The sequence below is a fragment of the Achroia grisella genome, unplaced genomic scaffold (assembly GCF_030625045.1).
Source record: "Achroia grisella isolate CSIRO2021 unplaced genomic scaffold, CSIRO_AGI_Agris_v1 utg874, whole genome shotgun sequence".
Lineage (NCBI taxonomy): Eukaryota > Metazoa > Arthropoda > Insecta > Lepidoptera > Pyralidae > Achroia > Achroia grisella.
Genome location: NW_026713051.1, coordinates 4,686,729 through 4,704,269, shown reverse-complemented (window position 1 = coordinate 4,704,269; position 17,541 = coordinate 4,686,729). Strand labels below are relative to the sequence as shown.

The window sequence follows — 17,541 nt, the reverse complement described above, 5'->3', positions numbered from 1 at the left end:
ATACACTATATTTTGGTCCTTTTTTAAGAACACGCTGTTAATATTTAATGTATATGTATGTTTTCAATTTGTATGATCAATGAAAGCCTAACGACTTTGTATAGCCTACTATACGACAGGTGTTAGAATTCGACAGTACAACAGCCACCTTAGCCGTAAACAGCCGCTTAGAACATCGCGATGTGCGCGCGCAGCATTACCGTTTAATTCGAATATTCAAATATCGAACTTCGATGTAGTACTGCATTTTTAATTAATGTATTTGAATTGAATTTCGAAATTACAATGTATATGCAAACTTACGACTCGCTGCCGGCAAATCTCGATGATGAGTTTCCTAGGCCAGTCGAGTCCATAATGAGATGTGATGATTTTAAAAGCAATTTTGCTAGGAGGCTTTCTAATAGGTACACATATAAAACGCCAATAACAATACCGAAACAAGATACTGCCCTGAAATTGCGTCCCCAAGACATGAAATCCAGAGAGGCCACTGACAATGTAAGTTAACAATATATATTTTTTATTAATTACCAAATGCTTATTATTATTTTTTTTTACACTATGTAATCCTGAGATCCATATATAATGTATGAGGGCACTTCACACAACACTATATAGTCAAAGCTAAGCAGATATTGTATGGGTTACCACATATTTAGTTGCATTTTTTGTAAATACACAATGCACATAGAAAAACAAATGTTTGCATCATACGAGGAATTGAACCCACGATCATCGGAAGTGCTAAACCGCTAGACCACCGAGATGGTCATTACATTACCAAATAATTTATGTGTTCGTTATGAATAAGCTGTTTTGTATATAATGTTTTTTACCGATGAAATACTTTTGTTGTTTGTTTACAATCATCAGTAGCGAGTGAAAGTGATTAATATCCAGTAGGTATTGAAATGGTATGCTTGGCGTAACACTATACAATTATAATTATAATGTCTATCATTAATGGCGTATTACAATGCGAATTTATCGTAACATGTCTATTAAGTTTAAGACTAGCTGAGGCGTCCTGTTTTTACAAGTGTACATACCTTTAAAAAAAACTTTCATACTCAAATTTCCCTTAAAAAATACCATTCTTTAAAAAAAGAACATACAATTTTATGACAAACTTTCATCATTTATTTTATCCGTTAGGGTGACTTAACAAAATCTCTGATTAAATCAGACATTTTATTAAAAGAATCGAAATTTTTTACATCAAAAAAAAATTTCATACATGTAGAAGAAATGTTTAATGTTTTATCTTGAAGAAAGAAGGTAGGGTTAAAATTTAAATGTCCAGATTTTAGATAATTCAACCAGCCAGTCAGAACAAATTTCTTTATACATATGTACCATATATTGCTACGTATATCATCATCTGCTTCTTCCTTATCCCATTTATTGGGGTCGGCGTAATTTTTATATTTGGTAAAAGGGTATGTTGAAAATAAAGTTTATAGATCCTATCTGCTGCTAGTCTTGTACTATGTTAAGTTGACTCTCCCAAGGTCTCTCCATGGTTGATTCATATGGTTAATTCCTGGTGTATTCGCCACGGCAGACTAAAATGTCCACTAAAGTTTATTCTTATCTTTTATTCTTATCCTATCGTCTTTCACCTGTGCCACGTCAGCATATATTGTAAGATCTAAAAATCTGGTTTTAGTCATAGTTTATTTAAGTTTCTTTCATGGTTTTCCGTAAGTTTTTTTTAATGGAATAGTTCTGCCGTCTGCGCTAACGGCTTATGCTGGCGGTGTGCCAGTGGAGGATGATAGGATGAGCATGAGGTTAAGTCAAATAGCCCATCGTGGCAAATTCACTAGGATTTTTTAACGATGGTTTGCAAAGAGAACCGCGTGGATGTCAACCTGACATGGTAGCTAGCTAGCTATGGAGTTATAAGTCCACATTGCTAACAGTTCCCTTCCCGTCGGTCATCTGTAAGTTATTATATTAATTAATCCCGTAATAATTTTTTAAATATCATATATATGGATGCAGTCTCGTAAAGATATGGTAGCAATGAGAGAATAAATCTATAGTCAATTAAATTCAATCAGATTTTGCAATTTGCAATATTTTGTTCTCCTGGGTACCTCACTGCTTTGTAAGCTGTGTTTCGGTTGAAGTTTTGAAGGGATAAGGCAGTAAAATTACAGTATAAGGGACATAATGTTATGTCCCTTATACCCGAGGACTAACATGTCTTCGTCCTCCAGAATAGCAATGTATGAAAGATTTCACGGGCGTTACTCACGTTTATATTGGCGACAGGTTTTTTTATGGATGATAATTGGATAGTGCACCCTCCTACACTAACGGTTTACGCTGGCGTGCCATCGTGGAGGATGATAAGATGATCACGAAGACAGGTCAGTTAGCCCATCGTGACAAATCACCTGAATCTTATCACGATGGTTTCCAGGGGAAATCGCGTGGAGGTCAGCCTGATATAGCGATGAGTTGGTGTGAAGGAGATTGTTAGTAATTTGTGTAATAACCCCATTGCTAGCAATGCACCATGTTGTCTGATTTCATGCTAATTTTTTCATCCTCCACTTGTGCAGCGCCAGCGTAAATCGATAGCACAGGCGGGTGCATCGTTCCATCATCATCCCTAAAAAAGGCAATTCGTTTCTTAAATAAAAAGAATGTAATGCTTTCTAATGAGCGCATAATTTTTTTTTTTTAAATTAATATCCACATTAGTAACAATCTCATCCCCTCGACTTTATTTATTATAAAAAAAGCACTCGTAAAAACATGAACTCGTCTCAACACATCTACATAACATTATAACTGTTGCCAGTTTCTTGCATCTACGGCCAGACTTCATAATGACAATATGGAATTTGACTAGTAAGAAAGTGTACCTATTAAATAGAAAATGTTGTGACCAGAACTAGAAATGGTTATATATCATTGCCACAAAACGCTGCGTGCCATTAAAAGGAATGTCGCAATTTTTTTGTTGTATTGTGGTCTTTATGCGTTGTTGTCGTTTTACAACATACACATACTAATATATTTCTAGATGCAAACATTGCATTATTACTATTGGTTTCAGATATCAATTACTGTAGCGAAAATTGATATTCTGCAGACTTATAATTAATTAAAGAAACTATCATTATTAAAGTAATTTAATATTCCAACATAAAACCGTTTTCAATTTTATATACTGATGTATACAATACTAGCGACCCGCCATGACTTTGCACGGGTTTTAATTTCTGATTGACCTACCTCAGAAATCGCTCAGAAAGGTTTCAGTAGCTTTTGAGATTATTGCAAAGATAAGGAGACCTGTATATCATTAATGTAAACAATATCTATTTGTCACAATTAGGGAGATTTAGGATCTTCCTAATTGTGATAAATAAATATTGTAAAGTAAGTATAAATTCTTTAAGTACAGTAAAAGTCATAGAAATGTATTTTTAAAAATGTGAATTAAGAATTCATTATACAATATTGTTAGAATGTCTATATGAAATAAAGATATAAAAATATTAATTGTAGAAATAGATTAAGAAATAGAAATAATCTTTATTTAAATAAACTGAACATAAGTTATTTTGAAAGGTTATTATTTTTTTATTCTACCACTCACTCGGAACGCAGACCCTTCACTAGAAGAAAGAGCAAGAAATCTTTCTTGTCACTCGTTTATATGATTTTTGTTATAGGTAAATACACATTAACAAGGATTAGGTATGCGACGATCAATATAGAAACCGTAACGGTATTATTATATTAGGTGGTAGTAAGTCTCGCCTATCAACACTAATAAGCAGAATCATATAAATAAAAAATAATCTTTTCGGCGCTCTTGCAGACTTTCTTTTGTTGCCATACCAAAGTGCCGCGCTTTAATTATGCCCCGTAACCTAAACTATTAACAAGTAGGTATATAATCTATATTTAAAATTAGAATAGAATAGAAAATTATTTATTCAAATAAACTTACATTGAAGCACTTTTGAATAGTCATCACTTATTTCTTTTAATCTACCGCTCTAGAAGAACGAACAAGAATCTTGCTTGTTACTCTTTCATAAAACAAATATCTTGGGCATAATAATTTTGAACTAATAACCGTATAATAATATTAATAAATTTGAAATATTAATATTTAATCAGTGTCAATATTATACGATAAGAAAATTATACGAAAGCTGTTATATGTTATTATAATTATTGTATAACATTTGAAGGTTTATTAGGGTTACTATATTTATTCATGTTTCTTGTCATTACGACAACATGTTAGGTAATATCCGAATTCCAATACTTATTATGTATATTACTTAACACATAGAGTCTTTTGAACTTAGAATATATTGATCACATGCATCATATTTTATATAATAATAATAATAAAATGGGACCATTATCACAGTATCACCTTTTTTCAACTTAAGCAGAACCTGTTAGAAATCTTTAAATACATATTTAATATAGATTCAGAGCACATTATTTTTTTACAAAAAATTTCAAATATTTGTATGTGTTATTTGCATTTCAGATTGATAGGACTCTTTTTATCTTTAAGTCTTTCTTGAATGTCCAAGAAATGACCGTGACGGTGCGGTAGTATATTTACTTCGCTTCACTTTCTGATGAATATATTTATTGTTTATAATTTTCTGTATATTATTTTATTATAGAAGAAAAATTGACAACTGAGACTGCATCTATAAAGAATATTAATTATATAAATTAGCAACTTTCTTCTGTAATTTCTATTGACCGAAGAGCTGGCAGCTACCTCAGACAAAGATTTAGTCTAGCCATTCAAAGAGGGACCGCTGCCAGTAAATTCGGAACTTGGCCTAAAGGGACTCTTTTTAATAATATATTTTAGTTATCAATCCCTGACTGATTTGACATTTGATATGTAAAGATAAATATATATGAAGCTTAAACATATTTTTTTAGGGTTTATATATAGTTTTTTACAGTATGCATAATTTATATGTGTATAGAGCACAGAACCTGTTTCGGCCTTACATGGCTGACGTTGTGAAGTAACGCTGACGCTGGCCACCATAAGTGGATACTCTTCACTATTACCTATTACTGAATAGTACATTCAAATGCAAAATAAAATTAGCAACACCGCAACATTTGCGTGCATTGCCCAAACAATGGTATTGTTTGCATCAACAATGCTCAGATAAACATAACATACGCATGTTTGAAAAAGTTCAACAAAATCATTGACTGACCTAAAAAGGAATGAAATGAACACTATTATGTAATTTCAAAGGCAATGGGCTTGTTATAGTTAGGGAAATAGGAGTGGCGGTTTAGTTTGTATACAAATTTAGAGTAAACACCAAAAAAAAAAATTATCGTGTCCGTCAATGAGTGTTTTATTTGACGCACCCAATACGGACTGGTTTACACGCAAATTGACGTTGATAGTTGCCAGAATCTAATTCATTTTTAACTACTATACTCATATTTGTTTTTATATTATCAGATAAAAAAAAATTTGAGTGAATGCATTTTCCTAGGTAGACTTCGGTCGACAAAGTTAACTGCATACTCTTGATTCGCCTATTTCTGATATCGATACGATAATGCGACTGGTACAATAACTCAAAGTAATCATATCCGAAATGAAGTAATTTGCCAGAGAATTAAGGTCACTGACATAGCTCTTCATATTTACAAGTTGAAGTAGCAGTCAGCTGGTCATGTCATCATTCTGTCGCAGAACTGATGGTAGCTGGAGTAGACGTATTCTAGAGTGGAGACCGCGAATTGGGAAACGTAGTGTAGGTTGCGGGTAATAACTAGAAGATATCAGATATCTAGTAGTTGTTTAATCGATAGGTGAGAAATGTCAATGAAATTACACAATACCATGCCTTGACACCTTAGTCCTCCGAAGTAGCAACTGAGTAAAATAATATCATATAATGACGTCACGTTCTTGATGCTGTTCACGTATACTTAAGGCGGTGTTTGCCATTCTAGAAACTTGCGGCGTTGGTTATACATCATCTAGGGGTCACAAGTGCATCAAGGTAGGTATTCAGCACTACAGCTTGGTATCCAGTAACGGAAGTAATATCCATTGTAAAGTATTCTCGCGATACGAAAGGGTGATAGGACCCATTGTTGGTTCTATCTCCTTGGGCTGAGGTGTGTGCGAAACGGAGATTTATTATCGATTAAAAAATTCTACTGTGAACCCACGAACATTTCAACTCGTTAAGTAACGGAAAAAAGGTATTATATTGTTTATAGTGCCTTCATAAACAGCGTATTACTGTCGCGGAATACATAATTTTGGTGATATTGTCAAAAAAAGGTAAGTTTTTTGTTTAATTAGAATTGATAGAAATATACTTATATTAATATTTTATTTGATACACCAATTGATGAAGGTTGGAGAGGCATGTTCTTTTTGCCAAAACAATTCATTAATTTCTAAATTACTTAATGAAATGTATTGTTTTTATATAATTGACAAACAACTTGACGGTTTCATTAGAAATAATTTGTTATTATATACCTAGTATAAAACAAAGTATGTCTCTGTCTGTCCGTCCGTATGTATGCTTAAATCTTTTAAAACTAGGCAACGGAATTTTTTAAAATATAGAATGATTCTAGAGGAAGTTTTATATGTATAATACATGTATACTCGTGCGAAGTCGGGACGAGTAGCTAGTGTAATAATAAAGCACGAAGGTATCGTGGAAATTTCATTTGGTATATAAATGTTTAAATATAAAAAGGTAGTACCTATCAAAATTTAGTGGTCAACTTATTCGAAGTTAATAGATACTTATTATATTTAACTTTTGCAGAATTACCAAGAAATTATAATTTGACAAAATTTTATCGCAAATTTAACGGTATACCACATAAAGTACGAATAAACATGTATTTTTATGTAGATATAGATACTGCATAATATGATTGCAAAATATTTAATGACTAACAGTAGGTAATACATTTTTAGCCTCGTATCAATTCGGGTCTTATTCCAAAACGAATAGAAACCTGATGGTTCTTACAGGTTTTTTTACGTATATATTACGTGATATCTTCGCCGTTACCGTCGCTATTATTCACTAACTGGTAATTAATGAATATAATACTTAAAAATCCAATCGCCTTGAATTTTTTGCATAATTCCTCATTTCGCTCTTGACTCTAACTGATAAATATTATATCATTATCGTTGCTTATAATCAAATGGAACGAATGTGACGCCGCTGAAAGTTTAAGACAAACAGTCTGTTTGTATTTAAAGGTTTTACTTAAAAACTGCTAGTTTTATTCTATTTGTCATATAAACTAGGTCCTAATTGAATAATTAGGACGTAGTTTATATTCACAACTATTAAAGTCATATCTCAATAGTTCTAACAGGTCTTTCAGCGTCATAGGTATCCAATGAATGAATATTGTTAGTGTAGGCGTGCCATATATTCTATTCAAAAAAGCCCACAAATTCTCAGGTGCATACTACCACATACTACTATAATTGCATTAAAACTTACGGGTCTATCAAATAATCTCCGATCCCCAAGAAGCACCATGGTACTGGGGGTACAAAACTAGGATAAAATTTCTTATAAAATTACTAATTATCACTGCTTGAGGGTCGGGTGGAAGAGATCTCGTTTAGAGATAAGCCTACCCTTACTCACAATATTATTAATATTCATGTACTATTTTAAGTTCTAAGTGCAGTAAAAAGTAAGTAAGAAATAAAATATATAATTAAAAAAAACTAGGATCACTGGGTGTTATTATGATGAGATGTCCGTTTCTTCAATTACTGCCTACCTGTTTTAAATATTAGTTTACGATCGTAGGCACACTTGCCTACAGTCTTGCCTATAAAATATGCAGTCCGTTACATAATTAGGCTATCAGTTGACATTTACGGAGCCAGTTTCCGCAGTTAGGGTTGAGGCATGCTCATACGCAGGTCATTGGATACCACAGGCTATTGCTAAATGTTAGATCAATATGATATTAGTAATAGTAGTAGAGTTGTGGTATTTATACATAATAATACAATAAGAATAATTCACACAGCGCCTATTAGACAACTGATATAAATACTTAACTAACTATTTTATTACATCTTGATATACATCTAAGAAAATTAATACTGACTATTTCTTTGCCGATAGCGGCCAGTAATCTAATGATTTTTATATAAAGTACATTAAAAAAGGACAGATGACAATAAAAAATTTTAACAGAAAAAGACTCGCTACTTTTTGACTAGAAATTACTATTGAAGTTACACTATTTACGTCTTAAAAAAAGACAATTATGCGAAAATAACAAAATCTTTTAACAGAAAAAGCAGTTGCATTCAATGACCTAGAAATTAGTATTTAGTTAATATATAAAATAAGTAACGAATACTAATAATACTTTTGCTGAATTGAATATTTAATGATAGGTAAATGTAGATATATATTGTTTAGGTTGTGGTGTTGTAACTGAGTAAATTCTGCTTGTAAAGTCCAATATCATGTTCTACTATGTTAGCAAATTAAATAGATATTCTGCAACTATTAAATTAAATACGCATAAAACTGCAATAAATCAGTTTAATCACCTCGTTGCGACAGCATTTTCTCAAAAAATATATTTAATTGAACTTGTTTTGACAAGTAGCTTTTTTACAATCAAATATTTAAGTAATGACTTGATTCGTCTCCCGGCGGCGGTGTACTTGTTTTTGGTAAATTGGTTTCAAAATTTAAAGCACGCTCTTAGGTGATATCATCATTTATGCTATATTTTTATGATACTTTTATGCTAATTATTTCGATAAGAAATGAGATATATGACATTGCACAAATTATGGTGCTTTTTACTTTATGCAAATAAGTTTATTATAGACGCTAATGGTAAATCAAAACTACTAATAATTTATTCTGATGATTTATTTATGTATACTATAGCTAAAAAGATGTCATTGTTTGTCAATGAATTATATAAAATTCTTACTTTTTATGTTCTGCGATCTAATGGATTTATAACTTTACTTAGTTTTGTTAGATGATCGCATTCCAAAGTAATTGTACCAAAAATATCTAAATTATTTAAGAAATTTTCTCTACTTGAATTATTAATGACGGTGGTCTAGCGGTTTAACAGACCGCCTTTTTTTCCGATGGTCGCGGCTCAGATTGCTTGTACGATGCAAACATTTTGTATTCATGACTGTGACTGTTTGCATTGGTCTTTGTGTTTTCTAGCATATCTTATGTTATAGGTATTAAACAAGTGAGAGAAATATCGAAATACATTTCTTTTTGGTAATAATAATCTATGCTTTACTAGGGACTAGATGGCGCTGTGTGAATTGTTCACAGTTTCAATAATTGTTTATTATTTATTGACTAAGCAAGGGTCGAAGAATTAAATTTCTGGTGCGACGGAAATTTTGTGAGTAAATTTATCACATAAAAATATTTATTTGTTAATAGTTTACTCGTAATGACATAGGATTATTATCATTTTTAAAGTATGTAGGTAGTAACAAATATATATCTTATTATTATGAATGGAATGTGAGGTATTTTATCAGTTCATATTATAAGATATTTGTTTACTAGCGTACAGTTACCAGCAGTAACGGAATATTAAATAAGTTTGGCTCTTAACGTAATGCATTAAGATTCAAGTTTAGTGTTTGTTGGTACTGATATAGGTGTGGCCACTTGAGGTCTGTCTAGATATCAGATAAAGTGACATCAACTGTAAATTGGCATATATATTACATTTATGGGAATGTAAATATAAAAATGCTACGATTTTTTTTAATGAATTAAATATGGATTAATGTAACATAACTTCATAAATTAGCGCAAACTACAACATAATATCTAAATATGGAATTAATTATTAAGATATTAGCTCGATATACGTTGTCCTCTATTAAATATGAAATTTGAATTCGTATGGCAACTTTTTTATTTTTTTCACTTTAGAACAAAATAAGAATTAGCGATATCGTTCCAGTCGTTCACGTGTGATGCTGTGAATGCGGATTCCTATTTACCTACATATACCTATGTATATATTAATTCTTTATATGTATAGAGTAATTATTTATATTCAACGATAATATTTGAAGTAACGAATTTTTAATTAACAATTATGAATTCAGCAATTATAAATAAGTTATTATTTATCTTAATTGACGTTTAGATTGATAATTTTACAATTATGTGCTTTTTTAAATGATGATTATGTAATGATGCCTGATCTAAGGGGGACACAGACACAGAGGAAGATAAGATGAGCATGGGTCCATCATGGCAAATTCGTCATCAAGCACGTTGGATTCTAGGACGAACCACGTGGAGGTTGACTTGACATGGTGCATGGTATAGCAGGAGGAGGTCAATACGCTCTATTACTGAAATCCTTTATCATGTACTATATAGCTACATATTAATAATTTGTAATTTATATTATTCTCACAAAATCTGAAAACTAAAAAAAATATATAGAGAAAGTTACACCTGAGTTTCTTTCTTTGTTCACTCAGATTTAGTTTAATTGTAAGAAGTTTTTTCTATTGTATTCTATTATTATTATTCTTATTCTTATTAACCTCAACGTAGTATATTGGGTATTTTTGTCATGAATATAAAACAGTAAAATAGGGAGTATAATAAGGTATATAAAACACATAATAATTAAATAACTGGATTTGGATAATTTCAAGAATTAATTAGACGCTGACGAAGTTGTGGGCATCAGTTATTAATATAAAGCTATATTTTGAGCAGTAGTCAACCTGTTAATATTAATTTCCGATAAAGTAAGAGTTGAAAAGGTTTATTTTGATAATAAAATTAAAAGTTTGTTAGGTTCCTATTCCTCAGCCCACATTCAGAGCCGCAGCTGACGTTCACTAAGCTTCATACAATTAACATAACCATTACAGAAGTTTTTAACCGGAAGGAAATTGGTCACATTGACCTGTGGTTGGCTTACGGGCCAATAATAAGTGCAAACATTGTGTATCGTGTACACTGGCCTTTAAAACATCTGTTGCCATTTCGGTTATTGTATACCATAAAGGAATTCTGATAAATAACATGACTTTTTGTTGTAATAATTGAATGCTCTCAGACATGAGAATTATAAAGGACTAGCTGTGCCCGCGGTTTCAACCGCGTTAAATTTAAATAAAAAATATAGCCCATGTATCATTTTAATGCATAAACTCTCTCACTCTAAAGTTTCATCAAAATCCGTTTAGTAGGTTTTGTGTAAAAGAGTAACAAACATCCATACTCACAAACTTTCGCATTGCGTTTATAATCCTACCTACATATTAAGAAAAATCTTTGTTATCTAAAGTTGGTAATACTAACGTACTCCTACGACAAATATATCCTATATAAGTATAAAATATATTTGGCGGCCACGGTTGTCTGGCGGATTAGCACACCTCCTGACATCCGATTGTCGCGGGTTCGTTTCCTCGCTCGGTACAAACATGAGTATAATTGTAAACAATTATGTTTGTAGCGAGCGAGGAATTTGGAGCGACCGATATAAATATTGGCATGGGTATTTTCTATATGTAATATAGTATATTAACAAAAAAAAGTATCTACGCTTTTATATTAGTTATTACCAATATGGTATTTCAGCTTGAAACTACACGGTGCTGCGTGAATTGCCTTAGGTTGTTATAATATTGCTATTGCTGTAATGAAGAATCTGCAAATGGATCTAAACACAACTGATCTTTGTTTAACCGCCACCCACGACTAAACGGGACTACACTATTGTCTGTTGGATCCACTTCATCAATGTAACTAACACCGTTATATGTCTAGTTAATGGCGTTAATACTGTTCACTCATTGTTCAACTTCTAAACTCATTGTTTTTGTTTGCGACTGATTGTTTTTATTCCTATTAAACCTTGACTACACCGTCTAAGGTCGATGTACTAAGCTATTGTACATTACGTTGTATGCCCTTATATCTTATACAGAGAACAGTCTGCTCTGCTGTCTCTTTTCTTGCTGTCTGCAGAGTGCTAGAAAATAGACGAAATAACTTTTAATTACGTCACTTAATTATTATCTCATCCAAATGAAACTGCTTAGCGATAGGCTAAGCAGTTTTTTTTTTAATTATTTATCTAATGCTGTCCGCGACAGTTGGCCGATAATGGGGATGCGTGCAGAGGGCTAAACCCGCAGAAAGACTTAGGAAGCGATGGTCAGGAAAAGAAATTTATCATCTGGCACGTATTAGAATACATGCCAGACGATAAATTTCTTAAAATAAATATCAACACCAATCTGAATCCAAATCAGACCAATCTGAATAAAATTTTATTAAAAAATAAATACACTCAAATAAAAAAGTTTATTTCAAATCAGTTTATAAATAAGGGAGTTATGAAGTAACGAACATTAAAAAATACAGCCGTTTTAGGACCCTCTTTAATTAAAAATTAGGAACTTTTAGAGTTGGTTAAAAATTTAAGTCTAATAGCACCGATAGAAGGTCAATTATCGGACTCAGTAGTCGTACGTTTATAAACGCCATAGAGGATCAATGAAGAAAATAATGGCGAAATCTTAACCTGTTTATTTTGCAAGTTATCTTCTAGTATAACGATATAGACGTAGGTCGGTATATAGTTTAAAATTCCGATATAACAAAAATAAATCAATTCCACTGTTAGGTTAGAATAACAATATTTAAAAATACAGAGGTTGTGGATGACTAAATGTCATTGTATGTAACTAACTATAAGTTAAATAGAAAAATATATGTATTAAAAATATAATTTAACAAGAGCAATCAAAACGGCTTCACTGGTCAAGCTGTCAGTAACAGTTGGTGTACATATTTTTCTGAGAAAGAAACTCGAGCTGCGTGATTATTTGAAGATTATTCGGGATAGAAAAAGTAATATACATTGAAGGCTTGTTTTTTAGAAGTATTTCTTGGCGCATGCGTGTGAAGTCAGTATATAGCTGGCACTGGCTTAATTTCATACTTCGATGCACAAGGTCACTAACCGGATGACGTCATTGCTTACACTAACATTAAAAAGATTCGCAGTCTAAAAAAAAACAAATTAGTTTTACCCAATTAGATACATATTTCGTAGTAGTAGGGAAAATTTACCATGTTGGTTTCCTGGTGAATCATCGTGGAGGATGACCTGATAGACATGACTAGCAGTAGCAGGTTTTTTTACTGAGGAATTATTAGACGCAAAGTTTGAGAAGTTGACCGGAATAAATAGGACAGTTTACGGGTGAAAGTTGATAAGGAGGTAATACAGTACCCAATATTATTATTTATAATTAATTGGAAATAAAAATAGTAAATAGAAATGGAAATAAACAGTTGGAAATAAAAAAAGCTTCTTTAGCAACCTTTGTCTACATTTAGAGAGAAAGATAATTATAGTAGTAGAATTAAAGAAAATGAAGGTTTGAATATATAAAATTGAAATTGAAAACAATGAGTAAGATTTGAAAAAGATTTTAAATCAGTGATTAGGAATGGAACACACAAAACTCAGGGTGTCAAAAATTATTTTTTAAGGCCCTTAGTACTGTTTACAAAATAGGCAGCATCCACCGGTTTCTGTTAGGTGCATTGATATTTCAGTTCGATTCCAATTTCATTAAAATAAATGAGAGTTTACTTTCATATATTATTAAGGAAGTACGCAACGTTCAATTGGTTAGTAAATATAAGCAAAAGGTACAAAAATTGTTATTATCAATGAATCGTCAACCGGAAAAGTGGTAGCTGGTGGAGCCAACCGAGCATGGAGGCGAACGTTATTGTTGTTAAGTAACGAACACGTTAACAGCTAACAAGCGGGATTTTTAGTTTCCAATTTATTAAATACCTAATTAGAGATAGTAGACCAATCAAAGATAGGAGCTTTTTAATTAATGATAATGAAATTGTGCACCCGCCTTCGCATACATTACTAGCCATATTATATATACTGGAAGACTTCGAATTTCGTGTTGCTTTTGTTTTGTTGTGTATTTGCTGTTCAATTAGGTGACGGTTACCATTTATTATCTATTCTTGCCACAAAAAAACTCGGGTCTACTTTACTCTCTGCAACAAATTTTGTAGTAAGCGTGAATAATAATATTATACTTGAGAATACCTATTCCTTGTTATAACTACCAAATACCACAGTGAATGCCACGGTCGGGTGATTTACCCTGAGCGAGACAGAAACGCGCATTTGTTTAAATTATCGGGATCCGGGCTTGATGAGTAACTCTTTTTTTCTACGTTGATAGAATAAAACACGATTTTTTACTTTGCCCAACGACGCATGAATGTACGCCAAATTAACTCACAACTATCATGCACGTGGGATATCAGCGCGGAATGAAGAATACGTGACTAAGTTACGAAAGTACTGCTAAAAGTCAGTTACTTATCGTCCTATGTATACGAAGGAGTATTATAGAGTTACCTGTATTGCGAAATTCATTTGTTTATTTATTTATTCACATTATACTAAGTGAGCTTTACAGTTTCCCAATATCCTCATTATATATAAAATAATAAGAAAGCAAACAATTTGAAGTATATTTACGACCTAAATCTATTGTCATCAAAATGTAGTAAATTACAGGTAAATACGTCTATGTCTGGAAATCGACAAACAACAGGATTGAGATAGACTAGTGCAAGAGAAACCGGAGTTGCTTGGGTAGCTCTGTTTTTCTCTATGAAACTATGTGAATAAACGTCGCCTGCGTATTTGTACGTAATTATTATATTGATGCCAATAGCACTTGGTTACATTTTACCTCACTCACTATTTTTACTACAGATTCCCTCAAGCCAGTACACTTGAAGTAAGAAGGAATTCTTACTTCAAGTGTACAGCCAACCATCCTCAATATGTTGATACTTAAATTTTCTTAATTCATTAATAATGAGAAGGCCATAAGAATCAAATCCAACATATCTTACATTAGAGAATTATCTGTGGGATATCAACATTCCCGAATAAAAGTTATACCTCCATCTTCGCCTAATACCAAATATACATAGTTTATTTTCATTAAAATATTCTTTAGATATTAAATAACAAAACTACAAATAAGCATGTAACCCACCCCGACTTCGCATGGGCCTACATGTATTACGAGTATACATATAAACCTTCCTCATGAACCATTCTATCTATTAAAAAATGCCGTTTCAAAATATGTTGCGTCAGTCAGCGACAGCGACTTTGTTTTATACTATGTAAAAATAATGATTAGAAAACTGAAAATATACTTTACGATTTAAAAAAACGTTTCAGCTATTAAAAGCGACTCATAATTGTACCAAGTACTTCTTAGAAGTATATAAGCTGTATTTTAGTGTAATGAACACATGCGGCGACGCAGCAGTTCGCTAGTATAATATGAAAAGTAGAAATAAGATTCAGCTTCTTTCCAAAAAACAGCATCGTTATGTTTTTCGTAAAATCACAGCAAAATGATGACATTACTCATACGTAGGACCGTAATATTTTTTTTAGCGATTAGTTTCGCTTCGCAATGTAACCGTAAATCACTGGTAGATTCATACAGTATCGTGACATACTGTCATGATGTATTAGTTTTTAATTGAAATTCTTGCAGCCCTCTTTTTAACGAATACACATATAGCTGGTAAAAGCTTGTCAAATAAGTGAATTGCAAATATTCGTCTATTTTAGAATTTCCTAAACAGATGTATATTTGACATTTCTTCTATTTGATTTTAAGACATACTTACGCGTTGATTTACTTATAAAATACCTGCCTATATTATTGGTTAAGAAAGATTCGAAATCACATTGAAAGAACGGGTTATAGAAATTATAGTTGTCATTGCAGTCCTGGTGAAATTCATGATAATATATAATAATACATGAATGCGAAAGGAGTTTGTTGGTTACGCTTTCAAAGCATTTGAGATAGGAGACAGATATAAAGTACTAGGAATTAGTTATTAATTATAATAATAATAAAAATAATCTCAGGACAATTCACACAGCGCCATCTAGATCTAAGTTAAGCTAGCTAAAGATTGTATTATGGGTACTAGATAACTGATACAAATACATAATTCTTTTTTTCGTAAATACATACATAGAGAACACCCAGACCGACACAAACAATCATACTCATGAATACAAATGTTTGTGTCGTGCGAGGAATCTAACCCGCGATCATCGGACGTAAAGCTGTGTAGACCGCTATACCACCGAGGTCGTCAAATTATAAAAAGATGTTTATAAATGCAGTAGTTATTTTTCGAATTCTCTCTTCGAGGCCTCTAGTTAAGTAGTAACAATCTCCCATACTCTAAACAATATATAGTTATAAAAAGTATTTCATAATTGAAAGAAATAGTTTAATGACTCAAATAAGTACTTTTTATTAACCTCAAAAGGAATTTGACTATTTATTTTAATTACCTATTACCTATAGCACAAGTTAGTCTTAGTTTGGGACTAGATGTGCTTTGTGTGAAATAGTAAGGTGGTACCAGTAGTACCAACGTAACCCCACGATAATATTCTAGTATAGGTATACACCGGATCTGATGCGATATGGCATCGACGAGGTTACGGCACACGTGACTTGCATATGGTCTTTAGCTCTAAGAAACGTATTACACTATCGTATGTATTGAATTTATTTACATATATACTTCTGTATATAATATTAAATCATATTATGGGTACAGAGAGTTACGGTAGTAATTGTAAAATGTGTAATAGATTAATTCTATATACCCCTATAAGGTTTTCTGAAATAATTTACAAAATTGAGTTACAAAACATTGTACTGGTAGATACCATTCCATATATTTGATCAATTATTGCAAATTGTTAATTTATTAAATACTGTATGATGGAATGTACAAACGTAAAGCGTGTAGCTTTCTGTTTATGATATCTAGACGGCCTCGGTGAATTAGCGGTTTAGCATACTGCTTTACTGCCGATGGACGCGGGTTCGATTACTCGCAATTACGGTGCTAATATTTGTATTCATGAGTAAGATTGTTTATATGGGTCTGAATGTTTTCTTTCTTGTTATTATTTATGTATTTTTAGTAAAAAAATCAGAGTATTCATATCAGTCGTCTAGTACTAAAACAAGCTCTCCTTACCGTGGGACCAGATGGCGCTGTGACAATTGTCCAGGATTATTTATTATTTTATATTACATTATGATATAAAACAATTGATCATAGACATGGCAGTGTAGTGTTCTCCTAAGCACTATGTTTTCACTTGTCAACCAACCGACAATTCCTCGAATATTCGATTTATGAATATAATTTTATGAAAATGCCGTTACAAGCTATGCTGTTGAGTACCTAAATAAACTGCAAAAAACGAGAATTGTTCTCAATTATATTATATTTGTTTAGGAAATAAAATAATAGCAATTACTACAGTCACATTATTATATAATAACAATAACACCAGACAATTTAAACAGCGACATTTAAA

The 17,541-nt window shown here is 31.9% G+C and overlaps 2 protein-coding genes across 2 annotated transcripts in view; one reads left to right on the top strand and one right to left on the bottom strand.

Annotated features, from left to right (window-relative positions):
* Positions 1–17,541, bottom strand: part of LOC131853125 (glycosyltransferase-like domain-containing protein 1-like) — a 77,712-nt gene that overhangs the window by 31,902 nt on the left and 28,269 nt on the right. The window lies entirely within an intron of this gene.
* The window catches only part of LOC131853129 (uncharacterized), a 30,156-nt gene continuing 12,764 nt past the window's right edge, over positions 150–17,541 (top strand). The window contains exon 1 of the mRNA XM_059203949.1: positions 150–501. Within this exon, the coding sequence (XP_059059932.1) occupies positions 286–501 (216 nt within the window). The 5' untranslated portion in view covers positions 150–285. The remainder of the gene's footprint in view (positions 502–17,541) is intronic.